At 38.9% G+C, this 21362-nt stretch overlaps 1 protein-coding gene across 2 annotated transcripts in view; it reads right to left on the reverse strand.

The window, feature by feature from the left end:
* The window catches only part of axl (AXL receptor tyrosine kinase), a 48696-nt gene extending 29158 nt beyond the window's left edge, over positions 1-19538 (reverse strand). The window contains exons 1-6 of one of the 2 annotated variants that reach the window (XM_008426523.3): positions 19046-19538; positions 13399-13606; positions 12216-12316; positions 11958-12140; positions 2461-2541; positions 2254-2369 (exon numbers count right to left, since the gene is read on the reverse strand). In XM_008426523.3, coding sequence (XP_008424745.2) covers positions 2254-2369; positions 2461-2541; positions 11958-12140; positions 12216-12316; positions 13399-13606; positions 19046-19190 — 834 coding nt within the window. In that variant the 5' untranslated portion in view covers positions 19191-19538. Of the gene's footprint in view, positions 1-2253; positions 2370-2460; positions 2542-11957; positions 12141-12215; positions 12317-13398; positions 13607-17938; positions 18146-19045 lie in introns of those variants that run through there. The other variant, XM_081614653.1, reaches the window with a different exon arrangement.
* Between the last annotated feature and the right edge of the window lie 1824 nt (positions 19539-21362).

A 21362-nucleotide genomic window follows, 5' to 3' on the forward strand; every position in this document is an offset into this window, starting at 1 on the left:
AGTTCAACATCGCTTAGGATTTGTTGCTGCGCGTTTGCGCAGAGTGAAGGAAAGAGGAGACCAGCTGCACAGGCAGGCAGCGAAATGAGATGCAGGTGATCGACAACAAGAGCCAATGATCACCGATCATGCACTTTTTCACGAAAATCGGCTGATTATGATCGGTGACCGATCGATCGGCACACCTCTAGTTTAAGTGACTGCTGCCACAGCTGTGATCAATTTGACAATTAATAAAAAGTCACATTTAACATCATACATTAGCAAAAATATAGTAAAAATTCCTTACAAATATTTCTGAAAATCTGTGATTTTGATAGCAAATAAAACAAAAACAATCATCAAACCCTGAATGGACTGATCAATATTATTTAATTTTACTTTACTTATTGATTGCTGAAGCAAACAACTATTTATTGATGTTTTCAGTTTACTGGGTTTTATTAATACATTCTGGAACAACTGGCCCTTTAAGAACATTCAAATATTTAATGTGGCCCCAAAATTAAAAAAAGTTTGACGCCCTTGACTGTTGTCTTGCTGAAAAGTTGATTAGAAGTTAGTTTTGTCTTACATCCAGTATGCCAAGATAGTTGTACTAGAAACTAGACCAAAACTACTTGGTAGGATTTAGTGTTTTTGCAGTGTGGTGCTGCTGATGATGATGCAGGTTTTAAACCCTGATGGTTCTCCTTCCTCATGGCGTGAGCATAAAACTTAGGAAGTAGTCTGAGTGATTCAGGAGAGCAGATGAAAAAAACAACAGCGTGAATCAGCTCTGAGTTGTAAAACAAGTGTTTCATGTACTGCTATGCCTCTGCTCTGACTCATCCAGCTGAATGGCTCAGGCCCACAATACCTGCTGTCACTGCTTTTCCTCTTTCCATTCACTCTCTCTTCTTCCTTTCATGTGAAACACAGAAAAGCCTTTCTGCTCTCGACATCCCAGCCTTTTTCATGTTACTCCTCTCTGCACAATAAACTGTTAAACTCAGATTTTTGCCCCACTTTGCTGAGGCTGGCCCCTTGTCTTGTTCCCCTTGTGAGGAGGAGGGGGGCAGCTTTATTAGAACCAGACGTTTAGGGGTGGTGCTGCACAGCTCTCTCTTTTTTTTTCCAGGAGGAAAACTTTCCTCCTTTCAGCTACAAGAAATGCGGAGCTGGATGGTGGCAACCAGACACAAGGAGAGGGAGTGGTGCTACATGAGATTAGTTCAGGAGGCCACTTTCCCAGAGCGAAACCTGATCCATGGACGAAGACAGCAGGGAGGGGAACAGGATGAGCGAGGCAACCAAAGGAAAAGGATCCATCCTTTTCTTTAAAATTAGGGTTGCAGAAAGTTGGGCAGAAACTACTTACATCCACTCAGTTACACACAGCAAAACATTCTACTGCAAATATCCTAGTACAGTAGGAATAAAACAAAACTGACTTACAATTAACTTTTCAGTAATAAATATGAGGTTTTTTTTTAAGTCAATAATTCCTTTATCTTTACAAAAAAAGTTCTAGTTCCACCGGTAGAATGTTGCTGCGCCGTTACCTAGCAACGCCAGCCAAGCCCAGGCCGTTACCTAGCAACGCCAGCCAAGCCCAGGCCGTCACCTAGCAACCAGTTCTAGTTCCACTGGCTGGTTACTTCACTTATAACAGCCAAACGCACTTTCAATTTAGCCAAAATTAAAATGATAAATGTTCTTCTGGTTGTGCCAGAATGTATTGATAAAAGCCGTTAACAAACTGTTAAAATACCAATAAATATCTGTCTGTGCATCCGATAAGTTCTAGCAAGTAACTTTACAGGAAGACATAGGAGCTGGTTTTAAGAAAATGATTCCTAAATACTGATGAAAAACTACTAGATTATTTCGCTTAAAGCAAAATTATTCCCATGGTCGAAAAGGAATAATCTAACAGTGTTTGTGTCTTCATATTGATTTTCAAATCAATATGAAGAAATTAGACTTAAAACAAGCTCCTATATCTTGCTTATAAGTTAGTTTTGTCTTAATTCAGGGGTGTTAAAATATTTCCACTAGAAACTAAACCAAAAATATTTTGTAAGATTTTGTGTTTTTGCAGTCCAATAATTGGCGTTTTGATCGGTTACTGAGTACTTGAGTAGCCTTTTGACAAATAATCTCTGTAATAAATTCTGCAAATATAAAGGAGGAAGACAAAGTTTAGCATCGAAGTCCAACAGTGTGAGACTTCCAGGTTAGATGTTTTCCACTTATCCTGCTCCATCTCACCTGAACAGAGCAGCGTATTATCGGGTAGATTCCTCCAAAACCAGGCTGCCAGGACAAACGAACGGCGGTCTGATTGATCTCCACAGCGCTCACATTATGAGGTTGGGATGGCAAAACTAAAGAGAGAAAAGAAACACCAAAACAAGAGTAAACAAAAATCCTGCAGCAGCGAATTCAGCAGAGAGACTTTTTTTAAAGGGCGATTACCGGTGATGGTTCCAGACCGGGAGGTCGACACGCCCTTCCGGTTGTAAGCTTCACAGGAGAAAGTGCTGGTTCTGTCCAGACCTGGATGGAAACAAAGTCGGTCAGTTCAAACCAAAACCCCTGCAACAGCGCTGGGAACAGGAAGCAGCATCAACGTGAGAAAGTTCACGCCGACTCGAGAAAAGTGGGAGGGAAGCCATTTCCACGGCCTCCTGATTATGACGCTAGTTTTCAGGACATTAACAAAGAAGCTTTCACGTTCCATGTGAAATCTTTCTCCATCTGTCAAAAAATGCACTGCAAAAACACAAACAATCATCAAGCATTTTTGGTCTAGTTTCTAGTGCGTATGTCTTAGTACACTTAAAACAAAAATAAAAGTAACTTTTCAGCAAGATATAGCAGCATGTTTTAAGTCAATAAGACCTTAATATTGATGAAAAAGTTCCAGCTCCATTGGCAGATTATTTTATTTATAACATATGATCTGAGTGAAAGAATCTGCCAATGGAACTAGAATCGGGTTGCTAGGTAACGGGCTTGGCTTGGCTGGGGTTGCTAGGTAACGACGCAGTGGAATATTCTACCAGTGGAACTAGAACTTTTTCACCAATATTAAGGAATAATTTACTTAAAACAAGCCTCTTTATCTTGGTGAACAGCCACTTGTAAGTTTTTTTATTTTATTTTAAATGCACTAAGATATCTGCATCAGAAACTAGACCACAAATTTTTTTTAGAAGATTTTGTATTTTTACATGAACTTTGTTCTTTACAAAATTAAAGTTTATCAGACTTTGACAGAGCAAACTTGCATAATTATACCATTATGAATATATTACTTGAAAATGGCGTCATTACAACAATATTATCATTTATTGCGATAATTGCTCCAACAATTTATAGTCAAGCAAAAAATTTTATTGTGACAAGTTTAGTTCTAGATAGCATACAGTAACATTTAAGTTTTGGAAAGTAAAATGTCAGTTATGGGAAAGTACAGTTTAGATTATGTAATGTTCCATCCATCCATCCATCCATCCATCCATCCATCCATCCATCCATCCATCCATCCATCCATCCATCCATCCATCCATCCATCCATCCATCCATCCATTCACCCTTGTCCCTCAGTGGGGTCGGGAGGGGTGCTGGTGCCCATCTCCAGCTAACGTTCCGGGCGAGAGGAGGGGTACAACCTGGACAGGTCGCCAGTCTGTCGCAGGGCAACACAGAGACACACAGGACACACAACCATGCACACACACACTCACACCTAGGAACAATTTAGAGAGGCCAATTAACCTGACAGTCATGTTTTTGGACTGTGGGAGGAAACCGGAGTACCTGGAGAAAACCCACCATGCACAGGGAGAACATGCAAACTCCATGCACAAAGACTATTATTATTATTATTATTATTATTATTATTATTATTATTAAAGAAAAAAACTAAAAATGCAAGCCCATGAAAAAGAAAGAACTCTGTATTTTAAAGTTTTTTGAAGAGACCTGACCAATATTTGTGTGACAATATTCAAAATAACCTTCAGAAATTATTTACAGACACAAGCTTTTTTTGAAAGACCATTTCTAAGACATTTAGCCATAAAATCTCCATGTTTTTCTCTTCACTTGCATATTTTCTATAGAGATAAACATTTGTAAAGTGTGCAGACAGCAGAATATATCCCAGTCAGACCCAGTTCAGGAATGATACCCTGCGTTTCAAACAGAGGAGGAGTAAATTAGAGGATTTCCCACTCAGGCTCAACAGTAATCAAAGGCCTGGAAATGAAAGAAGTCGACGTTGTGGGAGGCTTGTCTGGCAGAACAGTAAACACACAAAATGACAGAGATTTTAATGGCCAAAAGACCAACTTAACTAGATTTCTTTTTTACATAAACATGGAGTTAGAGGAAACGTAAGCTCACTCTTCTCAGGATTACTATTTGTCCGCTAATAGGGGAGCTAATTTTTCGATTAGTGCTTTTGCTGACTTTGAAAATGTTTAGCAAACTTAGCTTCCCCTAAATAAATTTTTCCGGATAAATTCTAAACCAAGATGTTTTATAAACGTTCAGTTGAGTTTGATGTTGTTTGTGTTGAAGTTTTGTATATTAACTGTTAACTCTTCAAGTAGTTACACATTTATATTCATGCTCTTATTGTGAAAACTGTTTATGCAGCAGTTCCGCTTCCTCTCCTGGAAAAAAAAAAAGAATCATACAGGACCAAAATAAAACACGGATATAGTATAAATATAAATACAATATCTAATGGCTTTGTAAAAATGTGAATTATAAAGGGTTGTAGTTTTTCAAGGGTAGATATAATTGGCATTGAAGTTAGCGTGTTAGCATTAGCTTTCGCCAAATACCATGTAGATATAAAACTTAATCCTGTTGCAATAAGCTATAAATCATTTACTCACTTGATGAATTAAAAGGAGCTCAATAATTTCCATTTGCATTATTTACTATTTTTCTCTTTTTCTACTAAAAACAGGATAATAAAAGTCTTCAGTCTGGTGTTTTGGTCTCAACTAGCCCTTTATTTTGAAGGGCAATTTTGTTTACAGAGACTTCATAATTCATTTTATTTGTTGTTTCTGTTGTTTTGTTTATTTATTTTAAAATGTCTTCCAGTTTCATTAGACTTTAAAGTTTATTGATCTTTGCTTTGGTTGTATCCGACTGAATAGTGAATTACCAACACTTATATTTTTCCTTCTTTATTTTTGCATTATTTGCATTATTTATCCAAGCTATATGTGGAAAATACAAGGAGTTCAAAGTACAGATATTTCTCTTAAAAAATATCTTAAAATGTAGAGAGTTCTCAGAAAGACACCTGTAAAATCTACTTTCATTACAGTAACAAAGTATTTCTTTACTTTACAACTCTGTCAATATCTAAATTAAACTGTTCATGAAGGGATCCAGAATCCCTTCATGATTCTGGAAGGGATTCTCTTTAAGAAAGAGATAACTTCTTAAAGTTATCTCTTTCTTAAAGAGATAACTTTAAGAAAGTTATCTCTTTAACTTTCTTAAAGAGATAAAATAGAAAACGGCTTGTTTTTGGTTCTTAACTTGTTACTGGAAGAATGTGGCCTTCTGGAGTGGAGCTAAGTGAACAAAGAGTGGGGAGGCGTTGGGGTCTAGGTGAAAGACTGCAGCCCTTGCAGGCCTGGGGCTCCTCTGAAGGGGACAAAGCGTGACACATTCTGACTCCCAGCGGAGAATGATTCCTCTCACACACTGACTCACAGCGGGCTCACACACCGACAGATTCCATAACACAAAAACAGGCCAACACACACACACACACACACACACACACACACACACGCACGCACACGCATGCATGCAGGCACGCACGCACGCACGTTTGCGTGGCTATCTTTGTGGGGACTTTCCATTGACTTCCATTCATTTCTACAGCATAAACCTTACCTTTACCCTTTTCCTAACCCTAACCAAAACTCAATTCACACCTTAGTCCTAACTCTAACCCCTTACCCAAAAACAGGATTTCGGTCCCCACAAGGAGCAATTGGTCCCCACAAAGTAGTGTCAGGAAAATCGTCCCCACAAGGTATTACAAACAAACACACACACACACACACACACACACACACACACACACACACACACACACACACACACACACACACACACACACACACACACACACAGTCAAGTTTCATCACCGTTATCTAACAGCCCAACATCGCCAGCCGGCCACAAACTGAGGCTTGCACAGAATCACGTTGTCCAGCGCAGGCGGCACCAAGCCTCCATTGTGTGGAGGCCGGAAAAAGAACAGGGGTGTCTGATCCGCGCCGGCTGAAGCGAGGGCTTGTTAGCGAGGAAGAACAGGGAGGCGACACTGACGCTGGCGAACCGACAGCTCATCAGGCCGCCCTTCATTGCGTCACATGTTTCTGCGTTTCTTTCCTTCCCCATCAGCAAACCGCAGAATAATTCGCTTCCCAGCTGAAAATGTCACATTTGTCACGACAAGAAATCAGGATCTTGTTCGCTGTGATCACCGTGTTGACCAACTCCGCTGGGATGGGGTCGTTACGCGCAAGAGGCCTCTACTATGCTGTCATGCTCCACTAGAACGGTCTTTCATGCTTCATGTTGAAGAAAACCATTTTTTAGTATCTATAACCAAAAGTTTACAAAAAAAAAAGACAGCAATCAATCAGTTTGTAAGTTTCCATGTTTGCATGTTTACATCCGGAAAGCGCATGAACACGACGCTGAAGAGCGAAAAAGGTGATTCTTTTATTCCATCCATTAGAGCCACGCAACATTTCTGTTGGCTAAATGAAACATGGAGATGTAGGTGTTAATAATTTACCGCAGTGAGCCACGGCAAAGGGGGAAAACGCAGAAAACCCGTTAAATAACTGACAACAACGCCACTACATGTATCAGGATTCAACACTTAAACATTTCCCACACAAAGAAAGAACATTCAGTCAGTTACAGTTTTATGTTTCCAGATTTGATGTTAATTTTGCGATTATTAATAAGTGATCTCTGTGGTAGATTAGCTACCGCTGCTATGAGCTAAGCTAACACAGCGGTGGTTGATTAGCTAAACCTGCTCTACTGATATCTGTCACAGCTGATAGTTTGCTTTTCTTTTATTTTGCATCTGAACCAAAACACACATGATAAGATCATCAAAGTCAAACTAGCTTAACTGAACAACTTCCCTCCTCCTCACTATTTTTTTCTTAATTAAGATTTTTCCTGACCTCATCTAGTTGTCTTGGTGCTGACTATTAGTAGGCACCGCGTCCCTTTCCCTTTTATATATCTGCTGTACATTTAAGATTTAGCGCCACCTTGACAAGATGGGAGTGAGTTAAGAGGTTCAGGAAGTGGTCTCAGTCACTTTAAATCCAAATAACCTGCTGCTGGCCACGCCCCCCACCTCAATGTTTGCACTCGCACATGAAAGTGACCACAAACAGATACAACTGTACATCTTTGAAAAGCATTAGTAGAGCCTCCTGCACAACCAACAAGAATAAACAAGTGGTTTCAGGATGGTAAATTAACAACCAAACATTTGTCTTTTCCAGCAGCCATTGTACAGCGCACACAGCAGTAAAACCAGCTGACCAAACCTTACAGACGTTACATTCTGGAGGTTTTTGAAGCGGCTCGTTTCCCAGACACCAAAAATCATTAAGTTACTGCCAACAAATGGCCGAGTGGTTTGAAGGCGCACCTTCAATGAATGGCCTATTTTAAAACTTTTTTCATATATAAGGCGCATAGAACAGACGCTTCAGTTTGAGTTGCCAATTTGTTCCGTACTCTATTATTACACATCTACATTTGTAAAGAAGTGGTTCCAGAGTGCTTTATATAGTAGCTGCCCCAGTCATTGTTTCACTCACGGTGTTGCGATATTGTGCACAACTGCTTTCTGGGTAACACAGACCAACCGACACGCCGCCGCCGCAGTCTCTGTCTCTCTTCCCCCGCCCTTCTCCGCCCCCCTGGTTTTAAATGTATTATCAAACTTTATTAACAAACCAGCGTTCTGACAACTATCCCAGCATGCACCGCGCACTTCTTCTTCTACGGGGAAAATGAAGTCGGCGGCTGCTTACCGTAGTTGCTAGACCTGTTGTGGCTCAATATTGGTCCATATATAAGGCCCACCGGGTTATAAGGCGCACTGTCGGCTTTTGAGGAAATTGAAGGTTTTTAGGTGCCTTATAGTGCGGAAAATACGGTACAATAATAAGAAAAATTAGATTTTTTTTTAATAATAGGTCCCCTTTATGAAAAGGAAAATAGAGGAAGCAGCATGAATCAGCATGAGTCACTGTTAATTTCTAAACGGCTGGAATGTTCTTCATGCCATTTGTCAGCATGGGTCCCTTCAGCAGTAATGTTTGTATGTAACTTGATTTAACCTGCGGTCTACGAGCGCAGCTGCCCATTCCAGACCTGTGAGTGGAGGTTACCGTCAAACGGGTCCTGGTAAACAGCAGGAAGCCCGCCGCGATGACTCAGTAGATCCTCTCCGATCGGGAGCCGGAGGTTTTTTCTCCTCTATCCCCTCTGACTCAGCCTTTCCTGCTGACACTCAGCTGCTGTTTGCCAGACAGCTGTGAGCTGCTGCCTTTCTTCCTCTCCCTCTTATATCGCTTTTTTCTTATTAACATCCGTTTCTTTACTTCCTTTCTGCACTCTGGTTTCAATCAGAGCCACTCAACAGCTTCATAAAATGAATCAGGCTACAGAAACAAAAGCATTTCTGTCCAGTTTCTACTGGGAATGTCTTATTATACTTGAAATAAGACAAAACTAACTCACACATGACTTCTCAGCAAATAGAAGGTTCTTTTAAGTGAATAATTCCGTAATATTGATGAAAAAGTTCTAGTTCCTACTTCACAAAAAGACACTTTTCCCGTGTTATCAGAGAATTAACCTGTCAGTGGAACTAGAACTTGGTTGCTAGGTAACGGGCTGGGCTTGGCTGGGGTTGCTAGGTAACGGGCTGGGCTTGCCTGGGGTTGCTAGGTAACGAAAAAGTAGCAGTTCCACTGGCAGATAATTTCACTTTTAACAGATTTTCCCATGTTTTAAGTAGAATAATCTACCAGTGGAGCTAGTACTTTTTTTACGTCAGCATGGGTCCCTTCAGCTGTAACGTTTGTATGGTTCTCCTGTTTTATCCTTTAAAGAACTTTCTGGAAATGTTCCCGCTTAACGTTCGGCTCAGGTCATGAAAATCTGTGTTGGGACATTAACCCAACACTATAATATCACTGTTTCTGCAGAATTAGTTTTTTTAAAATATAATTTCCAACTTATGTTTTTTTGTTTCTGCTGCCCCCAAAATACATTGTAACTTCCATATTTGCTCCAAACGTAATGTGAAAACTTATTTAAAAGGTTTTCCATTTACTCTGTAAAGAAGAAAACAGTTACCAGCCGTTGTGCCACAATTCCCGTCCCACTGCTAAAAAAAATGTCCAATTTCCTCCCTCAACAACAAAAAAAAAAATCTCACTAACCTCAACCTCAAACTGCGTCACGGCTGCCCTCGGCTGAATGAAATGCAGTGAAAGCATTTCTGTTTGTTTGTGTCTTGTTGTGACCTGGTTCATCTCAGCCCGTTAAATAATTAGAGTCTAATTTTACAGACGGAGAATCTCAGTGCAGCAGCAGCAGCAAGGTGTTGCTACTCCGTTTGGCTAAATAATCACCACACTGATAATTTAGCAACTGATTATCACTAACTGGAGCATTAAGACTCAAATAGATAATTTGCTGAAAGAACTGCAACAATTAAGCTAAAACTGTACAAAAATATCTACATTTTGCATTTAAAATAGAAAGCTCTGTTTGATGTTGGATAAAGGAAAACGACTCAACGTTTGACATTTTTTAGCATTTTTTAGCTGCAAATGCTCTTTATGTGCTACAAATGTTTATTTTTATCTTTTCTGTATTTCTAATGTGAAATAAAATAAGTTTAGGTGGTTAAATGAAAAACCATGCAGAATGCGCAGACTTTTAAAAATCAATTAAATATGGCCAATAAAAAAAGACAAAACTCATATCTGTAATTAATCGTTAGTCAAGATCAGTCAACTTTAGATTAACTCATCAATAAACTTTATTCTCATAATTGTATTTCAGTTTTTTGTAGCGTGTTCTTAATGTTCGTATGAACATATTTATTGACAAATGTTTTCTTTTAACCTTTAATACAATATATTTACATATTTTTTGAACAGTTTTGGCTTAAACCCTGAAAAATGTCCAGTTTGAGTAACAATTAATCTATTATTAAATTAGATGACAATCAATTATTCTGATTAATTCATTTGATTAGTAAAACTAATCCGATTAATCTGATTAATTCTGTAAAAAAAACTTACAGAATAAAATTTTCTGGTTAATTTTAATCGTGTTTAATCATATTAATCGTAATTTGGGCTGATATGTTGACTCTTTTGAACCAGATGAAGCTAAAACTGGCACTTGAGGTTTTATAGACAACAATTTTATTTATCTTAAAAAAATGTTTGTTTTGTGCATTTCATATTTAATTACTGAAAAGGGCAGCATCATCAATAATCAATTAATCATGATTAGGGCAATACTTTTTTTTAAATTAATAATTCAATTTAAAAATTCTGGGTAGAACATATTTACATATAAAGAATGGGTTTTGCTATTGTACAGCTTCTGCTTAATTTCTGAAAAATGTCCTTTTTGAGTCTTATACTCCGGTTGACGATTAATCAATCATCAAATTAATTGACAATTACTTCAATAATAGATTAATCATGATTAATCGTTTCACTCTGGCTGTTTTTAAATGTTTTTTTTTTAGAGTTTTCAGAGTATTTGTGAGGATATGGAGTTTTGTTTTTCTGTTCATTTAGCTCCTGTGTAATCCCGTCTCCCCCCTGATTGTCTCCAGCTGCCTCCCGTTTCCCTGATTATTCCCCTGAGCGTATTTAACCCCTCCTGTGCTGCCTGCTCCTGTGTCCTCCCAGCGTGTCTGGGCTCATTGTTCACCTGTGCTGCCTGGATTTCTGTTCTCTTCGTGTTTGTCATTAGAACCGTCGTTACTGCACATCAGCCTGGGTTTACCGCCTCCATCCTCACGGCTCATGACGGTATCATTTTAGGTCCATTATCTTTGGACCGAAAGAGGAGCGAACTACAATCAATGCACAGTTTCAGTTATTACAACTAAACACCAGCGATCAGCCCGAAACCTGGGAGTAGTGATGGACTCTGACCTGAACCTTCAGAGCCACATTAATACAGTCACAAAGTCGGCCTTCTATCACCTGAAGAACATCTCCAGGATTAGAGGACTGATGTCTCAGCGTGATCTAGAGAAACTCATCCATGCGTTTATCTTTAGCCGCATTGATTACTGCAACAGCGTCTTCACAGGTCTGACTAATAAATCAATCAAACAGCTGCAGCTGATCCAGATGCTGCTGCTGCTGTTCTCACTAAAACCAGGAAGATAGAGACATAACACCAGTTTTAAAGTCCCTGCACAGGCTCCCTGTAGCTCAGAGAATAGACTTTAAAATACTGATGTTAGCTTATAAATCACTGAACGGTTTAGCACCACAATACCTTAAAGATCTGTTATTGCTGTACCAACCGACTGGACCCCTAAGATCTTCTGGTTCTGGTCGGAGTCCTTGTCAAACGGTGTTTTTGACTAAAGTCTCTGAGGGTTAGAATCCCAGTTAAACGGTGTTTAACTGAAGTCCTAAAGGGGTTTTAATGTTTTTATCTCTTTTTTTTTTTTTTAAATCTCTCCCTTTCTCACTGTTTATTCAATGTCACCTGCTGTTTTTATTTTAATTATGTAAAGCACTTTGAAATGCCTTGCTGCTGAAATGTGCTATACAAATAAAATTTGATTGGATTTGATTACATGCTCATTACATGCAGATCTCAGGGTCTACCTGTGAGGTTGAGTGTGGAAGGCGACAGCGCCACCGGGTCATTCAAGGAGTTCATTTCAGCTCCGTCGCGCAGCCAGATGACCTTGACCGGATCTGGAGGTCCGTGAGCCACACACCTCAGACTCAAGGCCTCACTGGCCACTACGGACATGGGCTGAGGCTCCACAGAGAAATGAGGAAGGCCTGAGCAGGAAGTTTCTGAGTCAGTTTTCATTTCACCGTGAAAACACAAACACGTCCCACAGGTTGGGAGCTCACCTTCCAGCTGGATGTGCCCGACGCCGGACAGAGTCTGGTTGCCCTCGGACTCGACGGCGCACCTGTACGGTCCCATGTCCGACAGCTGGACCTTGTCAATTCTGTAGGGTGGAGAGAAATGATGGTGAAGGTCTGGAAGAAACGGGTAAAAACTGATAAAACGGGAGAAACGAGCAGATTTATGCGGCGCAGGATTACTGTCGCGCTAAGAAAATGAAAAAATAAAATGATGAGAAAAAAGTTACACAACAATAAAGTTGTAATTTATGAGAATAAAGTCAAAACATTATGAAAATAAAGTCATAAAAGCCTAAACTTTCTGACTTTATTCTCAAATTATTATGATTTTATACTTTTATCATCTTGACTTTAATGTTGTACAACTTTATTCTGGGAATATTATAACTTTCTCGTAATACTGTGACATTATTCTCAAAATATTGACTTTATTCTTGTGTTATTTTGATTTTATGGTTGTAACAGTTTTATTTTTTTTAAGTTATGACTCTATTCTTGTAATTATTATTTTTTTCCTCATGATTTTATTTATTTTTCTTACTATGGTCTTAATACTCTGTCATAGATTTCGGTACCAACTTTAAAGAAAAATGATTTTCTATCTTCTCATTTTATCTAGAACAGAGTTGTGTAAACTTTTTGTCACATAGGCCAAGAAAATAAAACTAAAATAAAGCACTAAAGTTGTCTGAATTGTTTTTTGTTTTCCATTAAAACATGTTGTGGTTTTCAGAACATCTTGAAAATGTTTTGAAAACGTTTGCTCTCTTTAACTAGGTTTAACGGTTCAGGTGCAGCAAAGTCGACTTTTCAAATAGAGTTTCTGGATAAACGTGGTTCTATTTGGTTATAAAAATTAGTTTTTATATTGTACTAAATATTTTGCATTGCAAGAAATAATAATTATACACTAATTCCAAATAAAGAGTCTCTACATCAGCCACTTGTGCTGAATGGGTCAAATCAGGATCACTCTAAAATGGCAGTTGGGGGCCCACAAATGGCCCACGAGCCGCACTTTGAACACCCCCTGATGTAGAACCACTGGAAACCAACATTATCTCATAATTCAGCACCGATCCAGATTTGGAAAGCAGGTAAAATGCAGAAATTATAATTTTTCTGCAGAGATCTTATTAATAAATTTGAAAGAGCTGCTTCCTACTTGAGCGTGCTTGTGACTGTCCAGGTGTTGTCGGTGATCGTCTGGGACTGGTCCGTGTCTTCGAACTGCAGAGGAGCGCCGTCTTTGAGCCAGACCAGATCGGGCGGGACGGCGTTCTCGTCTCCGGTCCCCTTCAGCTCGCAGTGCATCCTGACCGGTTTGCCCAGGGAGGAGACGACGGTGCTGGGACTCTTTTCAAACTTCAGGTCTTTGTTTGAGCGATGAGCAAGAAGAAAACGACAAATTATTTTGAGAACCACGAACTAAAAACTCATCTAAAAACAAGTCTTCTGTTTTGGTTGTGATGAATACAGCAGAAGATGTTTCACATCTCCTGCCTTTAACACCACAAACGTCAATGTGTTTTATTGGAAATTTATTTAAAAGACCGATTCAAAGTAGTGAGTGATTATGGGGGGCAAGGAATAAATAAAAACTGCAACATTTGTTACATTTTCAGCTGCTGTGGTTCACTTTCACACTGCAGAGTTCAAAACCTGTTCCCCTCCTCACCTGTGGGGGCGCTGCATCTGAAGGAAACGACTCGAAAACCTCTGAAGTGCAACTTCCTTCTTCACAAAATGTAAACAAAAATGGAGTAGTGTCAAATTTCAGCAGTTGCAGGATTTCTCATTTGTCTTTGGTAAAAATCCACGAGCCCCTTCTCCCAGAATCCCTTGCACTTTAGTCCACTTCCTGCTTCTATAATCCACTTGCTGTTAACATGTGCGTTCAAACCGCACCAGAGTTCACTTCATCTGAGCCGAGGCCGAGGTTTTAGGTGGACCAGAGTTTGTTTTTTTTGGTCGATTTCGCATTCACACCTGCGCAAACGAACGGGACTTTCTAGATGAACGAACTGGAGTGCGATTAAAACGAACCAAACATGGCTGGTGTGAACGCATCACCAGTAGCTTCTGGGTAAACCCGTCATGATGACAACTTTAGCTGGATGATAAATTGTTCAAACATTTACTGCGATAAACAATAATATCGTTTTGAGACTGCAAGAATACATTCTCAAAGATTAATAAACTTTAAACTCTAATCCACAGATTAGATTTTAAGCAATTTAAGTAAACAAACAAAACATAATCAAAATTAAATTAATTATGAACTCTCTGTAAATAAAATATTCCTTAAAATAGAGCTAGTTGACACCAAAGAACTAGTAACTGGATAGATGCAGCCCTGGCAAGAAAATACCAACACTGTGTTTATTTAAAGACAAATAATTGCTGCTGTTACCGATATTTTCTATTGTAAGGAGATTTTCCTACCTAGATCAAACACCTGTGCTTTGGGTCAAATTTGTGTCATTCTTGAACTGAAGTTAGGGCCCAGAAAAATCAGTCCAGGGGCCACAAATGGCCCTCCAGCCACAGTTTGGGCCCCCCCTGCATTAAAGGGACAGCAGACTATATCATTTAAGCAACACATGTAAACTGTGCTTCTGTTTCCTCACTTTTATTGTTGCTGTTTATCTCACAGCACAGATTTTCCCAAGCTTGTCAAACAGTCTTCTAAATCTGAGTCAGGGGCCGACCTTTGACCTCTGATCCCAGAGGGTTGAGCTGGAATACTTCTCCTGTTAACTGCAGATTCCACAGTCAGCACTGTTTACTTTCTGCATAACAAATTGGGATTTTGAAGCTGCTCTGCTTTGTTGCTTTTCTCTCTTTGTGGCTTTTGCTTCAAAAGTCCTTCTTGCCTTTTATTTTCATGCTTGGTTGAGCTTCACTGTATCCTTTGGCTGCTTTCAGGGAAGCTTGTAACCCTTTTATGTGAATGCAGATATCCAGAGAGCCAGCCAGTGGACAAACTCTGTGTGTGTGTGTGTGTCTTTCTCTAGTAATTCATTTGCAGCTAATCCGTCCCCTCGCTTTTGTCCACTAACCTCCCTTTCTTACGGTCTGAACCCTTCTGAGTTGCATCCATGCTGCAGAATCTGAACGTGCACATACCAAAAATACCTCACAAAGGTTGCGCTGTTATCCTCCTCGCATTCCCTCCCCGTTTCTGACTTTTTCAGCGTAATTCCTCCCCTCCGTTCCAGAGCTGCGCCTTTGCCCTTTCCATACCATTCTTTGGATTCATTGCTTTTGGATTTCGGCGCCTTCCCTTTGGTCCAAACTCTTTCTCCTCCGCTGTTGCCCCCTCGGCCCATCCATCATTTCCAGGGCCTGACTCAGACTCAGCAGAGTTGAGTCATACGCCAGACATTCACACCTCTGAGCCGCCCACCCCCCACTTCTCAAATCATTCTCACACTTCTAAGACGGTCTGAATAAAAAATAAGCTCATTTTAAGGAGGGCTGAAATGATTTATTGGATTAATTGGATTAATCGTATTAATCATGATTAATCGATAATTTAAATAATTAATTTATAGACTCAAAAAAAAAAAAAAGAATTTGCTTAAAGAACATATTCAGAGCAGCAATTAAACCAAATTTGTACCAAAAAAAAATCGACATTTTGCATTAATATATATAAAAAATGTCTGTTTGTAAATATGTTCTATTCAGTTTCATGGTTTTGGCTTCAGCTGGTTTAAATTATGTAAATATGGCGTCTTTAATCCAAAAAAATAATAAATTAACTGATCAGTCCTGCACTGGATTGATTATTTGTTAGCTGCAGATGCATACTATTCAACAAATTATCAAACATTCACTAAAGGAATACCTTGTGATTGCATTTTAGACAATAACATGTTTATTTTCTTATTTAAAAAGTATCTTTATTATTTCCTTTAATGTATAAAATAACCTCAAGTATTTAGATGAAAAATCTTCAGAATGTGATCAGTTTTAGCTGATTGTTTGAATAATCAATAGAATAATAGATTCCTTTAGCTGCAGTCTGTTATATAGTTTTGTCCCTTACAGCAAATTCCTCCTGAAACACATTTAACTGGTTTCTCTGAGTTTCAATTCTGCTGTAATCTGAGCTAAACGAGTCTGACTTCAGCTTTTGCTGAACGAGGTTCGTTTCCTGCTTTACTGGTTCGGATTTGAGTGTCGTAACAGTTTCAGTGTATCTGCAGCTCCAACTCGTCCGTCACACTCCGCAGCTTTCTGAAGAGAAAAACAATATTCCTAGCATATCTAATATGAAACATTCTAAACTATTTTTCTCTTCTGCTTGTGTTGCTTCACTAAAGTTTCTACTTTATCTGGATTTAAATCCCTTGTTTTTGCAGGAACATCTCTTTATTATCCCATATGAATCTAATTTTGAACTCTGGAAGCTGGAAAACAGGACTTTAAGAACAGCAACAAGTGGGAAAATCAGCAGGATTTGAAGGCTGATAACTGTTCATAATAAAACCTATTATCTAGTAACGTTTTGCATTCAAACTAAAGCTGCACAATTTTGAATTGAAGTGAATTGAGTTGCTAAAGCTCACATAGATATGTGTAAGAAAAAGTTTCAGGAAAAACATTAGATCTTTTGTCCCTGTATTTATTATTGTGCTTTAACATCAACTTGCCAAAAAGATTATTTCATTCATAAAAACAAACAGTTAACCAGATGGACTTGACTCAGTGTGAAAGTTTTTTTCCCCTGAGTCCTCATAACTGATGATCAGTCTTGCACGTCACTGTTGGTGACTTCTAGTCCACTTTTGTTTTCATAATTGGTTTAATTCTAACGTTTGCCACAACATTCTATTAGATTTAAGCCCTGATTTTGACTAGGCCATTGTAAAACCCCTTTCTCAATCAATTAAAGATGTATTTACTAGTGTACTTTGGATCACTGTCCTGTTGAATAGCCGTAAAAGGTCCAGTATTCATAGTTCAATCCGTTATAACAGGCTGCACAGTGGCGCAGTTGGTAGAGCTGTTGCCTTGCAGCAAGAAGGTTCTGGGTTCGATTCCCGGCCTGGGGTCTTTCTGCATGGAGTTTGCATGTTCTCCCTGTGCATGGTGGGTTTTCTCCGGGTACTCCGGTTTCCTCCCACAGTCCAAAAACATGACTGTCAGGTTAATTGGCCTCTCCAAATTGCCCCCAGGTGTGAGTGTGTGTGTGCATGGTTGTGTGTCCTGTGTGTCTCTGTGTTGCCCTGCGACAGACTGGCGACCTGTCCAGGGTGACCCCGCCTCTCGCCCGAAACGTTAGCTGGAGATGGGCACCAGCAACCCTCCCGACCCCACTGAGGGAAAAAGGGTGCAAGAAAATGGATGGATGGATGGAATCCGTTATAACAAGTCATCCAAGTCCTGATCAAGCAAACAGGTCAAGACCATCACACCACCTCCATGATGAACTGCCAGGATGGGGCTTTGGCTCCTAAAGCATTGTTAGCATACGAATGTAACGGTACAAAAAGTTCCCATTTGGCTTCCACACCCTTTTATCCCCCGAAAGATTTTTGGGATGATCAAGATATTAGTCGGTAAATGTGACACAAACCCTTGTGTTTACGATCCGTTGTAACAGAAAACAACAAAGAGAAGGAGAAGCCTTCTCGAGTTCGCTAACGGTCGGCCGTGACGTATGTAATGCGACTGTCCGACGCCATGATGCTTACCGGAAGTAGTGTGCGCTGTAAACAACAATCCTCCACTGAGAAGAGAGAAGTACCGAGCCGAACGAAGCGGCTGCTGATGTTATTTCAATACCTGGAAACGTTGACCCACCCGGACTGAACGGCTTGGTTCACGTCCTTCGCCGCCATAGCTAAAACCACAGGCAGACTACAATTCTGTCACAGGAAACTGACGTCATCGTCCACAACTCCGCCTTCTGTTCGCTGATTGGCCCGGCGAAATTCAGCGGGAGAAAGCTAGCCTGGCTAGCCTGGGTGAGATGTTTATGCTCTTCTGGAGTAACTTTGGTAAACTAGCAACTCCTGGAAAGGTTCACCAGTTTTATGTTTTCTTCATTTGAGGACAGAGGTTGTTACTGTGGTTTGCTGGAGGCAAAAAGCACCTGAACCAGGCTAAGGTGTTAGTGGCAAAAAGTCTCTAATCACATTTATTTCCTATATTAACAAGAGGGCAAGGTTTGTTTTGACAACTTTCCCCCCCTAATAAGTAAATACGTCTATCTATCACAATGTATAAGCAACACAAGATTGATTGAGACAATTTAAAATAAATCAAAATAATTTTTCAAATAATTAAGCTAAAAAAAACCCAACAACTTATTATATATTTTCCAGACTAATTTCACACTAAAATTGTTGCCTGCTGTTAATAGTAGAGTAAATCTGATCCTGACCAATCACAGCAACGTTTTCATTGAGTCACTGATTCCACTGAGATGCATCACAGAAAAACTTTTCAACTTTCTTCCATCAAACTGCAAACACACGGAAAGTTACATTTAGAAGTGGATTAAATGTTTGATTTATTTTAAAAGTGTTGTTTTTTTCGACTTAATTCTGATTGGAGGATATATTTTTTTACAGTTTGGGTGTTCAATTAAGCTATAGGTCTGCAACAACAACAACAATAAATGTGCGTTTTTCTTTAGAGCAATTTATGATAGCCAGATGTTGCGGCTGCTCAGCGCCCTCAAAGCAAATTACTTTAATGAGTGAACATCAGAAGAAATCTCACGGGGCAAATTGCTCGTTACTTATACAGTCGCACTGATCACGGTGGATAAAAGGCGTAAATTAATCCGCAGTTACCTGACAGCTGTGCGCCAGAGACGGGCGCAAAAACGACGCTGAGGATGAGAAAACAGCACCTCCAGGGCGCCATGGTTCCTCCCGGCAGATCACCTGGAAAACTGGGCTTGAGGGGGAAAACAGCCAACCTGGAGCGGGACTCCATCAAAGCATCTCCGCTGCGTTTCGCTCCGGTTTGGATGTAGCTGCTGAGAATGTTTTGATCCACAGCTGGGAGACGAAGCAGATTCTGCCGTTTCGTTTCCCCCTTTCAAAGATGACAAACTTCTGCTCCAAAGTTGTTCCTTTTCTTTCTTTGTGGTCAACAAACCTCCCGTTCGTCCACAAATAAAGCGCGACAAGCCTCCGTTGCACCTAGATTAGTTTGTACAAAGTCTATTTCTGGCTTCAGAGGGAGTATTTTTAAACCAGCCTGCTTCCCGACGTTTTTCCTCTCTCCAGACATTCCCCCCTCTGACTTTCTTTAACCCCCTCTCCCCTACAAACAGGATTGAAATTCCTCAACTCAAAATCTTTCCACCCTCCTCCTCCTGCTGTTCCTCCTCCTCCTCCTCTTTTCCAGGGTGGTGAGAAGCCCTGCAGCATGCTGATTGTCCTTTTCTTTTTTTAATTACGCACGGAGAGGCTTCACACATTAGATCAGGGGTGCACAAACTTAATTCACTTGGAGGTTAAAAAATGTTCTTGCACCTCCTCAACAATAAACTAAGGATTACATTTGTTGTTGGAAATCAAAATAATTTAATCTTTAGGTGTAAATTGGAAAAACGGACCAAAATTTAGTAAATTCTGAACAGTAAAATCTGGATCTTTAACCAAGAATCAAAAGTATTGAGTTAAAGTCACTGGATTAGAAAGACAAGGAAAAAGTTTACAGATAAATAATTTATATTGTTAATAATTTCTGAAGAAGATTTGACACTATAATTTTGATCTACCTAAAAATATAACGTCTCCATCTTTTTTTAAATAAAATAAAAAAATTTAGTTTTTTTTAAACGGTAATAATAAAATGTTTTAAATACAATGAAATAATGCAGTTAAAATACTTTCTAAATAACAATAATATTGATAATACATATGATTAATTAAAATATTTACTAATAAATAATAAATAAATAACATTTAAACATTTATTTACTCACTTGTTTATTTGACTAAATAACATTTAACTACTTAAATATTATTTAAATATTTATTTAAATTTAAAAAAATCAAAATCTTTAAATATTATTTAAACAAATAAATTGTTTCCATATTTGTAAAGTTGCATCATTCTTGAGCTGAAGTCAGGGGCCAGACGCAATTAGTCCAGGGGCCACAAATGGCCCCCGGGCCGCCCTTTGGGAACCCCTGCATTATACCTCCCGCTGGCCGGCGTCCCAGGACAACGCTGACAGCAGAGTAAACCCAAATTACAAAACGAGTTGGGATGTAATTATAACGACTAAGGCAAACCTAACTTACAAGTAACTTTTTCAGCAAGATATAGGAACTTGTTTTAAGTTAATAATTTCTTAATATTCATGAAAAATTATCAGTTTCACTGTCAGATTATTTCACTTATAACAAGACATTTTGTCCATGTCACATTTTAATCAATATGAAGGAATTATTTACTGAAAACAAGCTCCTACATCTTTCTGAAAAGTTATGCAAATTAGTTTTATTTTATTTCAAATGCACAAAGATATTTACAAAAGATACTTGGTAAGATTTTTGTGTTTTCGCAGTAAATTCACAAAGAATTTTGTGTTATTTTTGCAATAATATTGATCATGGATGATAACTTGAAACTAGTAAAACTGAGGCAGCAGCAGTAGAAGAAAGAAACACTGCCTCCTGCTGGTGGGAGGGAGTTAGCTTCACTAAAACCGAGTGATTTTGACCATTTTTTGCTGATAGTCAAAAATCACAACTAAAAACGTTTCCTGAGATCAGATTTTTATTTCTCCTTTCTTTGCTCTTAATTCATGAATATATAATCACACAGAAAAAAAAAATCTGCAAATTTGTTGACAAATTAACGCAGTTTAGATTCAGTTTGCATGTTTGCTTTCACATGTGTTTCTCTACATTATTTGTTTTTATTTAGTTCTTTATTTCTTTATTACTCCTCAGTTTTCCATACTTTTCTGGTCACAAAGTTTTCCTTACACTGCAAAAACAAAACAATCTTGCCAAGTATTTTTAGTTTAGCTTCTGGTGAAAATTTCTTAATACACTTGAAAAAAGACAAAACTAACTTACAAGTAACTTTCAGTAAGAAATAGGAGCTTGTTTTGAGTCAATAGTTCCTTAATATTGATCAAAAAAA

The sequence above is a fragment of the Poecilia reticulata genome, chromosome 13, assembly GCF_904066995.2.
Source record: "Poecilia reticulata chromosome 13, P_reticulata-male-v2, whole genome shotgun sequence".
In the NCBI taxonomy this organism is placed as follows: domain Eukaryota; kingdom Metazoa; phylum Chordata; class Actinopteri; order Cyprinodontiformes; family Poeciliidae; genus Poecilia; species Poecilia reticulata.